Genomic DNA, 12,223 nt, shown 5'->3' with positions numbered 1-12,223 from the left:
AGCAAAATGGATGATCTGAAAAGAAGGGGAATCAAGGAAAAGCAAGAAAGGTACTTGCCACAAGTCACACTGTATACTAAATTAGTATCCAGAAGAACCAGACAGATTAGGGTGGCATCACATTTCAACACTTCCCTCCCTGTAACAGCTTTACTGTCCCCCTCCCAAGTATGCTCTCACAGATCAACCCATGTGGCCAAAACATAATGCACAACACTTGACAACAGGGAGAGCTGTTTTAGATCAGCAAATTGATCCCATGGGTTCAGATTGGATTGAACATATTTTGGCAATAAAGAGCCCAGCCCTAATGACTCGCGTGTATATATTGTGGAATTCGTTTTCTTTGTCAAAAACTGACTCCTAAGTCAAGAGGCCCAGATATGTGTGAAAGAATAGTAAGATATGTTGCATTGCACTGCAATTATACAATCAAATGACATACCTGTGTGACCTGCTCCCAATTAAGGTCACAGTTAATAAACCGGCATAGCTAGATGAGTAGTAAAAAAAAAAGGCATCTAAAATAGGATAGTTTCTGTAGTGAGCTTGCCACTCCAGTCTGTTGAATCAGAGATCCAGAGAAATTGCTAATGAATTTGAATTTGTGGCTTCATGCTGAGGCTCCAAAGCTGGGAGTTGCCTGACTTCAAGGCCTGCTATATACATTCCTGGGAGAATAAATGCTGCCCCACTGGAAATTGGTATCCTGTAATTCTAAGGGCACTCTTGTGTGAATTCACCTTTGTGTGACCCTTGTTTTTATTTTTTAGGAACTAAGTTTCTAGTTCTTACGGCGGAGGATAAGTTGAAATGTGAATGACATAAATTAAATCAAGCAGTAATTTTGCTTAATCGTTGGTGACTACCATATGACTGTTGGTGGCCTGGTAAGTTAGCTGGTGCATCATACTTCCTGACTTACTTGGGCTGATTTTCAAAAAGCAAAGCCAGACAAAGAACAACATACTAGGGACTGGAGGCATTATGTAATTAAGTGTAATATTCCAACTGGTCTGGGGCCAGTCAGTTTTATGTAAGTTATGATTATACCTAATATTTATTAAATTTATATACCGCCCCATAGCTGAAGCTCTCTGGGCGGTTTACAAAAGTTAAAAACAGTGGACATTAAAAAAAGTATACAAAATTTAATATAGAATCATCAAGAATCATTTTGATTGTAACAATATTCAATGTGGATCTTGTGGAACAAGTTGTCACCCTCTGAACACTCAAGATTTTATTTTATTTTATTTTTTGCGACACACATTTTTAAATTATTTGGGGAAGTCTCTAGTCCTCAGCAGTAAGAGGTTTTTTGAAAAATATGATGGCCTAGAATTTCTTGATGACATTTGTCAGCATGGATGGGGTTCCCAATAGGTTCTGCCATCTAGGCACTGGCCAGACTCAGACCAGCTTATCTTTAGCATTCTATGCTTCAATGCATTATAAGCAGAGGTGCTGTTAACCTCTAAAATCTCAGAATGAAGGAAGCAAATAAGATTAATTTTATTTCTGACTCCTCAAATTTCTAACCCCTTTAACAACATTTTGCAATGGCTTATGTGGGGCCACTTCATCTGTTTTTCTACACACCATGTTCAACAGGGTTCTCTTGGGAAACTTGTAATCTCTGGCCCTCGACTACTTCAGTGATTACTATGAGGGTGACATGCTGCTCTCAAGCTTTTGGAGGAAGGGTGGGATGCACATGTAGAATGCATGTGCAATCTATATCAAATGGATGGAGCAGTTCACTTCTGATGACAATTCAGTGTAGGGATAATAATAGTGTTGGATAAAGCGACATCACATGTTTGCCAACGGTAGTGCTCAATTGGTTCATGAAAATTACATGCACATTACAGTAGGCTCTTTCTTCCAGAACTGCATCCCTCAGTGACTCCTGATTATTATAATGATGATGTAACATTAGGGAAGAAGGTTTCCGGCTCCTAATTATTTATAAAATAGCAGCAACAAACTAACTCCCCTCCCTTCTTAAATCATTTTGTGTGGAAGTACTGTGAGCTGCGTTCAGTTCTGATACTCAAAACAAATTCCTTGGCTCTGAATTCTTTTAGTTCTGGGTATGTCTTTTATATCAGGCTCTAGTTGGTGGATCTTGGGGTTCTAATAAAGTAGATCCCACAAGCCTGGTGTTTGCCCACTACTAGATCAGAAGCAGGGAGAAGGTGGTCTCTTAGTAGCTCTTTGTGTGATTTGCTGTCCAATTCCCAATGCTTTAACAATCGTGATAATGAAAAGCCACCCGACTTTCCTAAATCAGGCTACTAAAATCAAGAAACCTTAGGGAGAAACAGGAGTAGATATGTGTATGAAAGGATGTCTGTGCGAGCTGTCTGGTACTGGAAACTAATTATTGAGTTGAGGCACCTTCTTCCACAATTTCTAGAGTTGCTTTTTTGCAGCTGGTGGACCTCAAGGTTCTAGGGGAAAACAAAGTACACCCTGCACATCTAAAGTCTGCCTATCTCTGTATTAAGAAATTTGCCATTCTTTAAAATTGCAAACTGTTGGGTATATTGGCAGAAAGGCAGTATATAAACCGACTAAAGAAATGTAAAAATCAGGTAGACAGGCTGATAATTAAAACCAACTTCATGGGGTAGTTAAAATAATAAATGTTATTAGACCTAACAATGCTCACATAGTATGTGAGTTCTTGACTTACGTAGAACTTTTTATCTTTTTTATTTAAGAAAAATGTTTTTAAGAACGTATTATGCTAGATCTATTTGTTTATGCCTATTGTTAATTTCAGTCTTAAAATGGAAGGATTTATTGCAAACTGAAATAAAATTAAAACTTTTTCAAATTATAGGCTTTCTAGTACTATGCACACAAGAATTATCTGCCATCCTAAAGCTTGTGCGACTTTTCCCATGTAGTTCTTTATGCTAAACGTAGTGCCCACTGCCCCGAATTGTCTTTAAAAATTCTAACAAGGCTGGGAGGGAACTTTTTCCCATCCTTCTATTCATTTGGCAGCTCTTTAGGGCATGAACTCAGTCAAGGAGGTCTGAAACTAATTTATTCAGTTTGTTTCTGGCTGTTAAGAGTTGTGGGAATAATCTTGAGAAACGGATAACAACCCTAATGGCAAACTGTCCATAATAACATGGTAATAGTATTAATGTTAGAGCCTCATGCTCCAAGACTCTTAGTTTTGTTTGTTCCAACAGACTAAAGCTGCAAATGTAAACACTTACCTGAGAGTAAGCCCCATTGGGATTTATGTCTGAGCAGACATGCATAAGATTGCACTGCACCAAGGCTGTTCTTGGGGTGTGTGTGGTTTGTCCTCCTTAATTCAAGATCCCTTCATGTTTTGTTCCAGAGTTGAAACAAATTATTAAAGGAAGCCATCATTTTAAAATTAGCCTTGCTCCTTTACATTTTATATCTATGAGAGATGTAATTGTGCTTTTTTGTGATTATATACAACTTTGTAATTTGTACAGAAAAGTGGTATATAAGTTTAAAAATGAAACAAGATTCTTCTCAATTGCAAGATTAAATGTGGAAAACTCAGTCAGGGGCCACTTCATATTTTGAGATACTGTGGAGAAAACACCTTGTAGTGTGATGATGGCACACTCAAATATCTAAACTGCAGGAGAATCAAGTGGCATTGGGGTGGCAGAACAGACTATTATCATTTCAGATTGGGGATGCAGGATCAAATTTTTGATTGCTCCCCTATACAGAAGATGCTTTGCATTTGGGCATTTTTATAACACTGTAGCCAACTAGGCTGCAATGTTGTACCCTTGGAGTAAACCCCACTGAATTCAGTGTTACATTTAGTAACAGTGTTGTGGTTTAGTATGCAGTGTTACTATTAGACTGTAATCCTATTCACCAGTCTTCCCTAAACTGGTGCCCTCCAGATGACCTACATCCCTGACCATGGTGGCTGGGGCTGATGGGAGCTGTTGAAAACATCTGGAGGGCGCCAGGTGTTGGCAAAGGATGGTATGCAAACCTGTAAAGAAGTAAGCAGCTCCACAGGATTACTTCTGAGTAGATGTGGCTACGATTGTGCTGTGAGTGGGATTACTTCTGAGTGAACATAATTAGGCTCGTGGTGCACATTCCACAGAGCGTAACTCCGAAGTCACCGCGCATAGCTATGCATTCTTAACCGGCGGGTTCTCCTAATTTGGATTCGTGCTGGATTCAAGGCGGCGCCTATTGCCGGCAGCTAAGCCACACTGTGTCGCCCGGGGACGCGCTTACGAGTCTAGACACTGGCTGGGGAGAAGGGTGCGGTCGTCAGGCCCATCCCGCTGTTGCTAGAGCGGACCCGGCAATGGGGCGGGGCGAGCAGGCCCGGTCGCTAGGGGCGGGGGCCAGCGTGGTGCGTCGCTCGGGGGCGGGCTCTTGCGTTGTTAGGCGGAAGTCCACGCGACACAGGAGGGAGAGAAAGGGACCCGGATGCCGGGACCATGGAGTTCCCTTTCGACGTGGACGTGCTCTTTGGGGAGCGGATCACGACAGTCGACCAGCACTTGCAGGCGTCGAGCCGAAGGGGAGCTGGGTTCACCGCCGCCCACAGGTAACCACGGCAACCGCGTGACCTGTCGTTTCCACCTGCCAGCTCCCAAACCGCGTAGGGTGGACAATAACGGTCCCCTTGTCCATTGTCTGACCTGGAGCATCATGGGAAATAGTTCCTTCTGTACATATTTGCACAAGCGCGCGCGTTCCATTCACAGTGTTCCCAAGTCTTCGTGGTTATACACCCATCTATTGTCTCAGGCGCATGGCATCCTGGGTAATAGTTGTCTGTTCTCCCGTAGCATGATGGGTACTAAGCTGTGGATAAAGTGTTGGGAGTTGAACCATGGTTGAGTGGGAAGGAAATCTGACCTTTGTCTAGTTACACTCAATGCCCTCCAGATATTTTTACTACAGTTCCCATAATCCCTGAACAGTAGTCATGCTGCCTGGGAGTTGTAGTCCAAAACATCTGGCAGGCATTGGGAAAGCTGGCCTAACCTACCTCACAGAGTTGTTGTGAGGATAATATGTTGGGGCCACCATGTGTGCAACCTTGAGTTCATGGATGACAGGTAGGATAATTGGCTATGTGCTACCTCCAGTATCAGAGACAGTAAGCCTATATTTATCAGTTGCTGGGGAAAATGAGGGGGGGGGGTTTGCTGTTGCACCATGCCCTACTTGTGGGTCCCTAGTCAATAGCTGGTTGGCCACTGTGTGAACAGACTGCAAGACTAGATAGACCCCTGGTCTGATCCAGCCTGGCTCTTCTTACGTTCTTAAATGATCATTGACAAATTCATTGTTTCATGCGTGTATGTTAGCATCTGCACTTATTTATTGTCTTTAAGATAATGGATAAACATTTAGATAAACTGAAGAAATTAGGCAGACTGAAGAAAGATGCATTAAACCCTGAATTTGTTAAGTAACCTTCAATATGCAGGTGTGTTTTGAAGATCTCTATTTTATAGTATAATTTTATTGCAGTAAAATATTTAGTCAAACGTGGTACCAGTTTAAAAGCAATTTGGGCTTTATAACATGATTTCTAGCTCTCTGCTTGACTAAGAGTGATCTAAAGTATAAGTAGAAAAATGGTTTTTTTTTACATAGATGCACATAGATTATTTATTTCATTATTAGTAATACTTATACAACTCTCTCTATAAAAAAATCTCTAAGCAGTTCATATGTAAATATTAAATCCCACATTTAAATAAACTACTAAAATAAATTTCAACTGCAGTAATCCTACATGACAGTACAAGGAACATTAAATAAATAAATAAATAAATACAAGTCAGAGAAAGTCTGGGTGAATAAATGCTCTTTTAGGAGACATTTGAAACATACATTTTCTGCCTCCCAAACTGCACAGAGGAGGGTTTTCTAGGTGGGTGCTGCCACTGAGAAGAACTGCCTTTGAGATATTACGTGGTGACATACTGTTAGTCACAGAATAAGAACATAAGAGCCCTGCTGGATCAGACCAAAGGCCCACCTAGTCCAGCAGTCTGTTCACACAATTGGCCAACCAGCCATCTACCAGGTTAGAGGAGAGAGGGGAAGAACTGGGGGTCTGGATTCCAGCTCTGATTAGGAAGTAGAGTAGTGGAGAGGCTTTTGGAGAAGCTGGCAGAGTTGGACTCCTGAGTGCTGTTAAAATAAGTGGAAGAAGACAAAAGAGCTAAAACCTCATTATGGGGTTTCTGGATGGCAAGGGAAGGAGTAAGAGGACCAAGTTTCTGAGAGTAAGAGCTTCCTGTCCCAACGTGCTTGCAATTTAAAATTTGATGCAGGGGAGGCAGAGGAGGGAGGGGAAGGGAGGCAGATGAAGGTGAGAGTAAACAGGCAGGAAGTATGTTCAGCTCAGTTTTGTGTATTTAAGCTTAGTTTCAGTAGGGGTTGAGTACTGGTGGCTGTGCCCAAACACTTCATGGAAAAGGTGGGCTTTGAAGAGTGACTTAAAGGAAGAGGGGGTCCACTTTTTTATGGCCACTTTCATGAGCTCTTTGCAAGTAACTTTGTTGCACTGACCTCTACTATATCTGCTGAAATATTAAACATTTTTGCTGTCTTAGATATACTGGGTGAGATCCAGATTTCATCATACTTGGAGAAATAGACCTAGTGAGTTTTCGTGGGCCTGTCTCTCCAGTTATGACTGAATTTGGACCCAAGCCCCTGCTTTCACAGAATAGAAGAGCCTGTGCGTGACCCTAGGAACAGAGGCTTGACACTCCTCTTCTGTAGGTAAAGTGACAATTGACATATAGCGATGCCCATTTTTATAGCAGCCTCCTCCAACCTGGTGTCCTCCAGATGTGGTGGACTACAATTCCCATCATTGCCAGCCAGCAAGTGCTTCCAGGAATGATCTGTTGTCCCTGTGGTTGCTACCTCAGGTCGCCAGCTTTGAGACAGATGTCCCTGGCCTAATGCAACCCTGAAGCCCGTTCAGTGCAGGAGCAAGGTGTTAGGTGGTTGCCTAACAACTACCCACAAACACTCATTGCTTACAGAGAGGTTGTGCCTCTGTCCTGCCCAACCCATCCTGACCTGAAGCTGTTAGCCTCCGTTGGATTTAAGGCAAAGGCTGCTGAGGCCTCTGACATGTCAAACATTTCTTCCTTGGAGATTCAGAACACTTCCTATCACAGGTTTCTATTGTGATGAGATGCTTCTGGCTCTTAACCCCGTTGATTCTGTTTTATCACCAGGATGGATCTACAGCAGCAGCTCATGACGATTATAGATGAAATGGGCAAAGCCTCTGCTAAGGTAAATCAGGATTTGGGTTTGGTGATTTTAAAGGGCCAGGGAATATGTTCCTCTTTCTGGGGAAATGGGAGGAGGCTGGAATCTTTTTGAGCAGCCTTCCCCAGCCTGGTGCCCTCCAGGTCTCTTGTACTATAACCCCCATTGTCCCCAGCCAGCATAAAATCATAGAATAGTAGCATTGGAAGGGCCCTATAAGGCCATCAAGTCCAACCCCCTGCTCATTCTATTTTATCTCAGTAAAATAGGGACAGTAGCAATCCCCCCTCCTTTCTGTCTTCTTGTTAAAACAAAGAACACCAATCCCTGATTCTGGGGGATTCCCTCTCCCCAACAGTACCACCAACTATGGGAAAATTGCTCCCTCACAGGGCAATCTTACCCATGGAGTTTCTTATTTATAGCAAATGCTTGTATTTCAGGGCTTAAGGAACACTCTGTCACTGTAACTTAAGAGTTCCACAAGCTGCCGCTTTTCTGCTACCACCAATTCTCTTAGAATATTTTAAAATATCCTAGTAGCGGGTAGAAGAGGCTTAGGCTTGAGATGGGCACCAATGCTTGATGAATCATTCAACAATTATTTATTTATTACATTTTTATACTGCCCACTAGCCAAGGCTCTCTGGGCAGTTCACAGTTAGAACCAAAAAATGCAACAAATCAGAATAAATTTAAAACTTTAAAAATTAAAAATGCCATGTAAAACCAAAATAAGTTACAGTCCAGATAAAGTCTATGTGAAAAGATATGTTTTTAGGTGGCATTTAAAGGGTGTTACCTTTTCCGCCTCCTGAACTGTACGAGGGAGAGTTTTCCAGATACTGGGTGCTGCTACAGAGAAGAACTCTCTTAAAGGAACATTTTGAACATATAAGGGATTACTAATACTTATTTTGGGGTTTGACATTCTAAAGGACTCAAGAGGCACTATTTCTGCAACAATCCTCTTAATGCAGCGGTTCTCAACCTGTGGGTCGGGACCCCTTTGGGGGTCGAATGACCCTTTCACAGGGGTCGCCTAAGACCATCGGAAAACACATAGTTCCGATGGTTTAGGAAACTGTATTGACTGAACTATGTCATATATCATCTTTTGTATTATTAAAGCTATTGTTATGTATTATTTCCATTAGCAAACCATCCCATGACAATGGATCGTGTAGAGAAGAATGAAAATAATTTTATGGTTGGGGGTCGCCACAACATGAGGAGCTGTATTAAAGGGTCGCGGCATTAGGAAGGTTGAGAACCACTGTATTAATGGCTTCTTTTACCTCAGACGAAATTCCCAGCCAAGTACACACACAACTCTTGGGTACAGTCTTCAGACTGTCACACCAGAGCTTCTCTTTTTGTGCTTCTGGCTGCTTGGGCAGTTTATCTGAGATTTTACTGCCTGCTTGTATAACCTTCTTCTGGAAAGATCTTAGGGAAGCCTCCTGGCAAAACACAGCTACCTGATCTTCACCAGCCACATAATCCCCCCCTCCCCAAGAGAAGGAATAACTTAACATCTAGGCCTTATCTATTCACTTTCCCCTTAGCTTTCTCCTAGTCCTTCACAAAAACCTCACACCAGCCTACAATGTCTCCTTCTGTGATTGCTAACCGACCCCTGACTCACAACTGTCATTTCCCAACTGCTTTTCTACCTAGCTAGAATCCCCAGCTAACCAGAATTTAATTTTCCTGATGCAGCCCCCATCTAACAATACTCAAAGTGATTGTCTCTCCCTTCCCCCCTTCATAACATAGTAAGTACGATACAGGCCTTTCACAGTAACAAAACAAGGCCTCAGTCCTGTCTAGATACCTTGTAGCTTCACAGAGGCCGCACAAATTAAATATTACGTAACAACAGCAGTTGTATACAGAGTATTTCTTCACTCTGAACCTCAGCAGTAACTTGGGTTATTTGAAAACCATAAACAGGATATTAAATGAAGCCGTGTTAGGATTCCAGAAATGATCTATGAGGCCTGCACAGTATGTGACCCATTAAGCAGAATGCAGCCTTACTAGATGTTTGACCGCTCCTCTGTGTTTGTAGTCTCATGTCAACACAAACTGGAGCCCAGGGTAGGACGCCATGCGTGACTTAGGGGCTCTTTTGGACTTTGTGGGTCATGAGTTGAGCAGGCCTGGGAGATATTATGTCTTTCAGTAAAGCAGTGGCTATTTCACGTAAAGGGTGCATTCTCTCCAAGGAATATAAGCCACAGTTCAGATATCAGTTTGTCCAGTTGCCCTTCCAAGCTTTCCCACCCACCCTAGTTTGAGTTGATGAAGCACAACCCTTTTTGGTTTCAGGCCCAGAATCTGCCAACTCCCATCACCAGCGCCTCTCGGATGCAAACCAACCGCCATGTTCTCTATATCCTGAAGGACAGCGAAGCAACCATGTGAGTGGGTCTGCGGGAGGGGTTTGATTTGTAACAGTGCGGTCCTATGCGTGACTACTAAGCGTACGTCCTATTGAGGTCAGTGGGACTTACTCCCAGGTATGTTTGAATAGGATTGCAGCCCAAGACATTTTTTTTATTATTATTACATTTTTATACCGCCCAATAGCCGAAGCTCTCTGGGTGGTTCACAAAAATTAAACCACAGTAAAACACCCAACAGTTTAAAACACAATTACGAAATACAGTATAAAAAGCGCAACCAGGATAAAACCACACAGCAAAGTTGATATAGGATTAAAATACAGAGTTAAAACAGTAAAATTTAAATTTAAGTTAAAATTAAGTGTTAAAATACTGAGTGAATAAAAAGGTCTTCAGCTGGCGACGAAAGCAGTACAGTGTAGGCGCCAAGCGGACCTCTCTGGGGAGCTCGTTCCACAACCGGGGTGCCACAGCGGAGAAAGCCCTCCTCCTAGTAGCCACCTGCCTCACTTCCTTTGGCAGGGGCTCATGGAGAAGGCCCCCTGTAGATGATCTTAAGGTCCGGGTAGGTACATATGGGAGGAGGCGTTCCTTCAGATAACCTGGCCCCAAACTGTTTAGGGCTTTAAATGTTAATACCAGCACTTTGAATTGGGCCCGGACCTGGACTGGCAGCCAATGAAGTTGTAAAAGGACTGGCGTAATGTGATCTCGCCGGCCAGTCCCTGTTAATAACCTTGCTGCCCTGTTTTGCACCAGTTGAAGTTTCCGGACCGTTTTCAAAGGCAGCCCCACGTATAACGCATTGCAGTAATCCAAACGAGAGGTTATCAGAGCATGGATAACTGTAGCTAAGCTATCTCTGTCCAGATAAGGGCGCAGCTGGTATATCAGCCTGAGCTGATAAAAGGTGCTCTTTGCCACTGAGTTCACCTGTGCCTCAAGTGACAGTTCTGGATCGAAGAGCACCCCCAAACTACGGACCCGATCCTTTAGGGGGAGTGCAACTCCGTCCAGGACAGGGCAAACATCACCTTGCCGGACAGAAGAACCACCCACTAACAGTACCTCCGTCTTGTCTGGATTGAGTTTCAGTTTATTAGCCCTCATCCAGTCCATTACCGTGCCCAGGCACTGGCTCAGAACAGCCACTGCCTCACCTGGGTTTTCTACACCTGTATTCTACAGAATATTTCTGTAGAAATATTCTGGGATGCAGCAGGGAAAGGTTTGCTGTTTTGGACCATATACACTGGAGATCTAAACCAGGGTTGCTGAGCCTTTTTCAGCCTGAGGACCAAATTCAGTTTTGGAGGAGTTCTCAGAGGCTGCATTCCAGTGGTGGGCAGGGCTAAAAGCAAAAGGGGTGGGCCCAAAAAATAGCAGCGTATTTCATTTTAAAGCTCTTACTGCCAGTAACTAACCTTTAGGAGAGGCATTTTAACCTTTTAGAATGGGGTGGGGGTGGGGGGGCAAACAAAAGCCAGGAAACCCTTGGGGGAAAGGGGATGAGGCCTGGGCAAGGGGGCTCAGCCATCACCATCTAGGGAACCCCAGAGGGCCAGATTGTAACTCCTTGTGGGCCAAATTTGGCCCATAGGGTTGAGGTTGAATACCACTGGTGCAGACAATCTGCTTGGCCACAGTTACCATAGAAATAGTTTTCAGGGAATTTGGTAACATATGCAAAAACTTTGACATATCAAGGCTCATTTTAAAAGAAAAGACTTCCCCTGTTTATTGCTGAGACTTCTGGCATCATTTGTAAACCAATCACCTCCACTTGGCTTCTCTGCCAGCGGGACTGGCTAAACAAGCCAGAAACTAAGAAGGAAGAAAAAGCTTCCTGTTAAACATCAAAAGCCAGGCTCTGGCTTGTCACTCCCCAAACAAACCAGAGTCTGAAGCCTGGCTTCATTGGTTTGTTAAGGAAACAACAAGCCGGGGTAGTGGTACAGACACAACTGGAAGCCTTTGCTTCTTTGTTAGTTTAGTCTCTCTCACTGGTAGGAGAAACTGAATGGGGCACGATGCATGCATGATGCACTATTGCTTTCTCCTGCTACCGCCTCTCATCACCTAGTCTTCAGTTGATAGTCCCTATGTGAAATTCTGTTTTCGGCCCTTCATTTTAATTCCACACACTGGGTTTGATACATCTCTCAGGTCTGTAAATATGGCTTAGCCCAGCCTTCTCCGTCTGGGTGCCCTCCAAATGTTTTGGACTACTCTTCCCAGCATTTCTGTCCATTGACCATGTTGACTGGGGCTGTTGGGACTTGAGATCCAAAGCTTCTGGAGGGCACACGGTTGGGGCTGGCTGGCTTAGTCCCAAGTATTTCTAGACTGCTGTGGCCTCAGTGGAGCCCTGCTCATCCATCCTTTAGGAATGTTTTATAACTTTTTTTTCCTTTCATTGCTCCCAGGACAGGAAAGGGGATTATAATTGGCTTCCTCAAGGTCGGGTACAAGAAACTCTTTGTGCTGGTAAGTCACACTGGAAAATTGCTTTTATTCCA

General features: G+C 43.4%; 1 protein-coding gene across 3 annotated transcripts in view; it reads left to right on the top strand.

Annotated features, from left to right (window-relative positions):
* Positions 1–4,451: 4,451 nt before the first annotated feature.
* Positions 4,452–12,223, top strand: part of ATAT1 (alpha tubulin acetyltransferase 1) — a 30,986-nt gene continuing 23,214 nt past the window's right edge. For all 3 annotated transcript variants that reach the window (XM_063122269.1, XM_063122267.1, XM_063122270.1), the window contains exons 1-4: positions 4,452–4,588; positions 7,257–7,317; positions 9,628–9,719; positions 12,131–12,191. In XM_063122269.1, the coding sequence (XP_062978339.1) occupies positions 4,479–4,588; positions 7,257–7,317; positions 9,628–9,719; positions 12,131–12,191 (324 nt within the window). In that variant the 5' untranslated portion in view covers positions 4,452–4,478. The remainder of the gene's footprint in view (positions 4,589–7,256; positions 7,318–9,627; positions 9,720–12,130; positions 12,192–12,223) is intronic.

The sequence above is a fragment of the Elgaria multicarinata genome, chromosome 3, assembly GCF_023053635.1.
Source record: "Elgaria multicarinata webbii isolate HBS135686 ecotype San Diego chromosome 3, rElgMul1.1.pri, whole genome shotgun sequence".
NCBI lineage: Eukaryota > Metazoa > Chordata > Lepidosauria > Squamata > Anguidae > Elgaria > Elgaria multicarinata.
The sequence above is the reverse complement of the archived record's forward strand: the minus strand, read 5'-3'. Positions and strand labels throughout refer to the sequence as shown.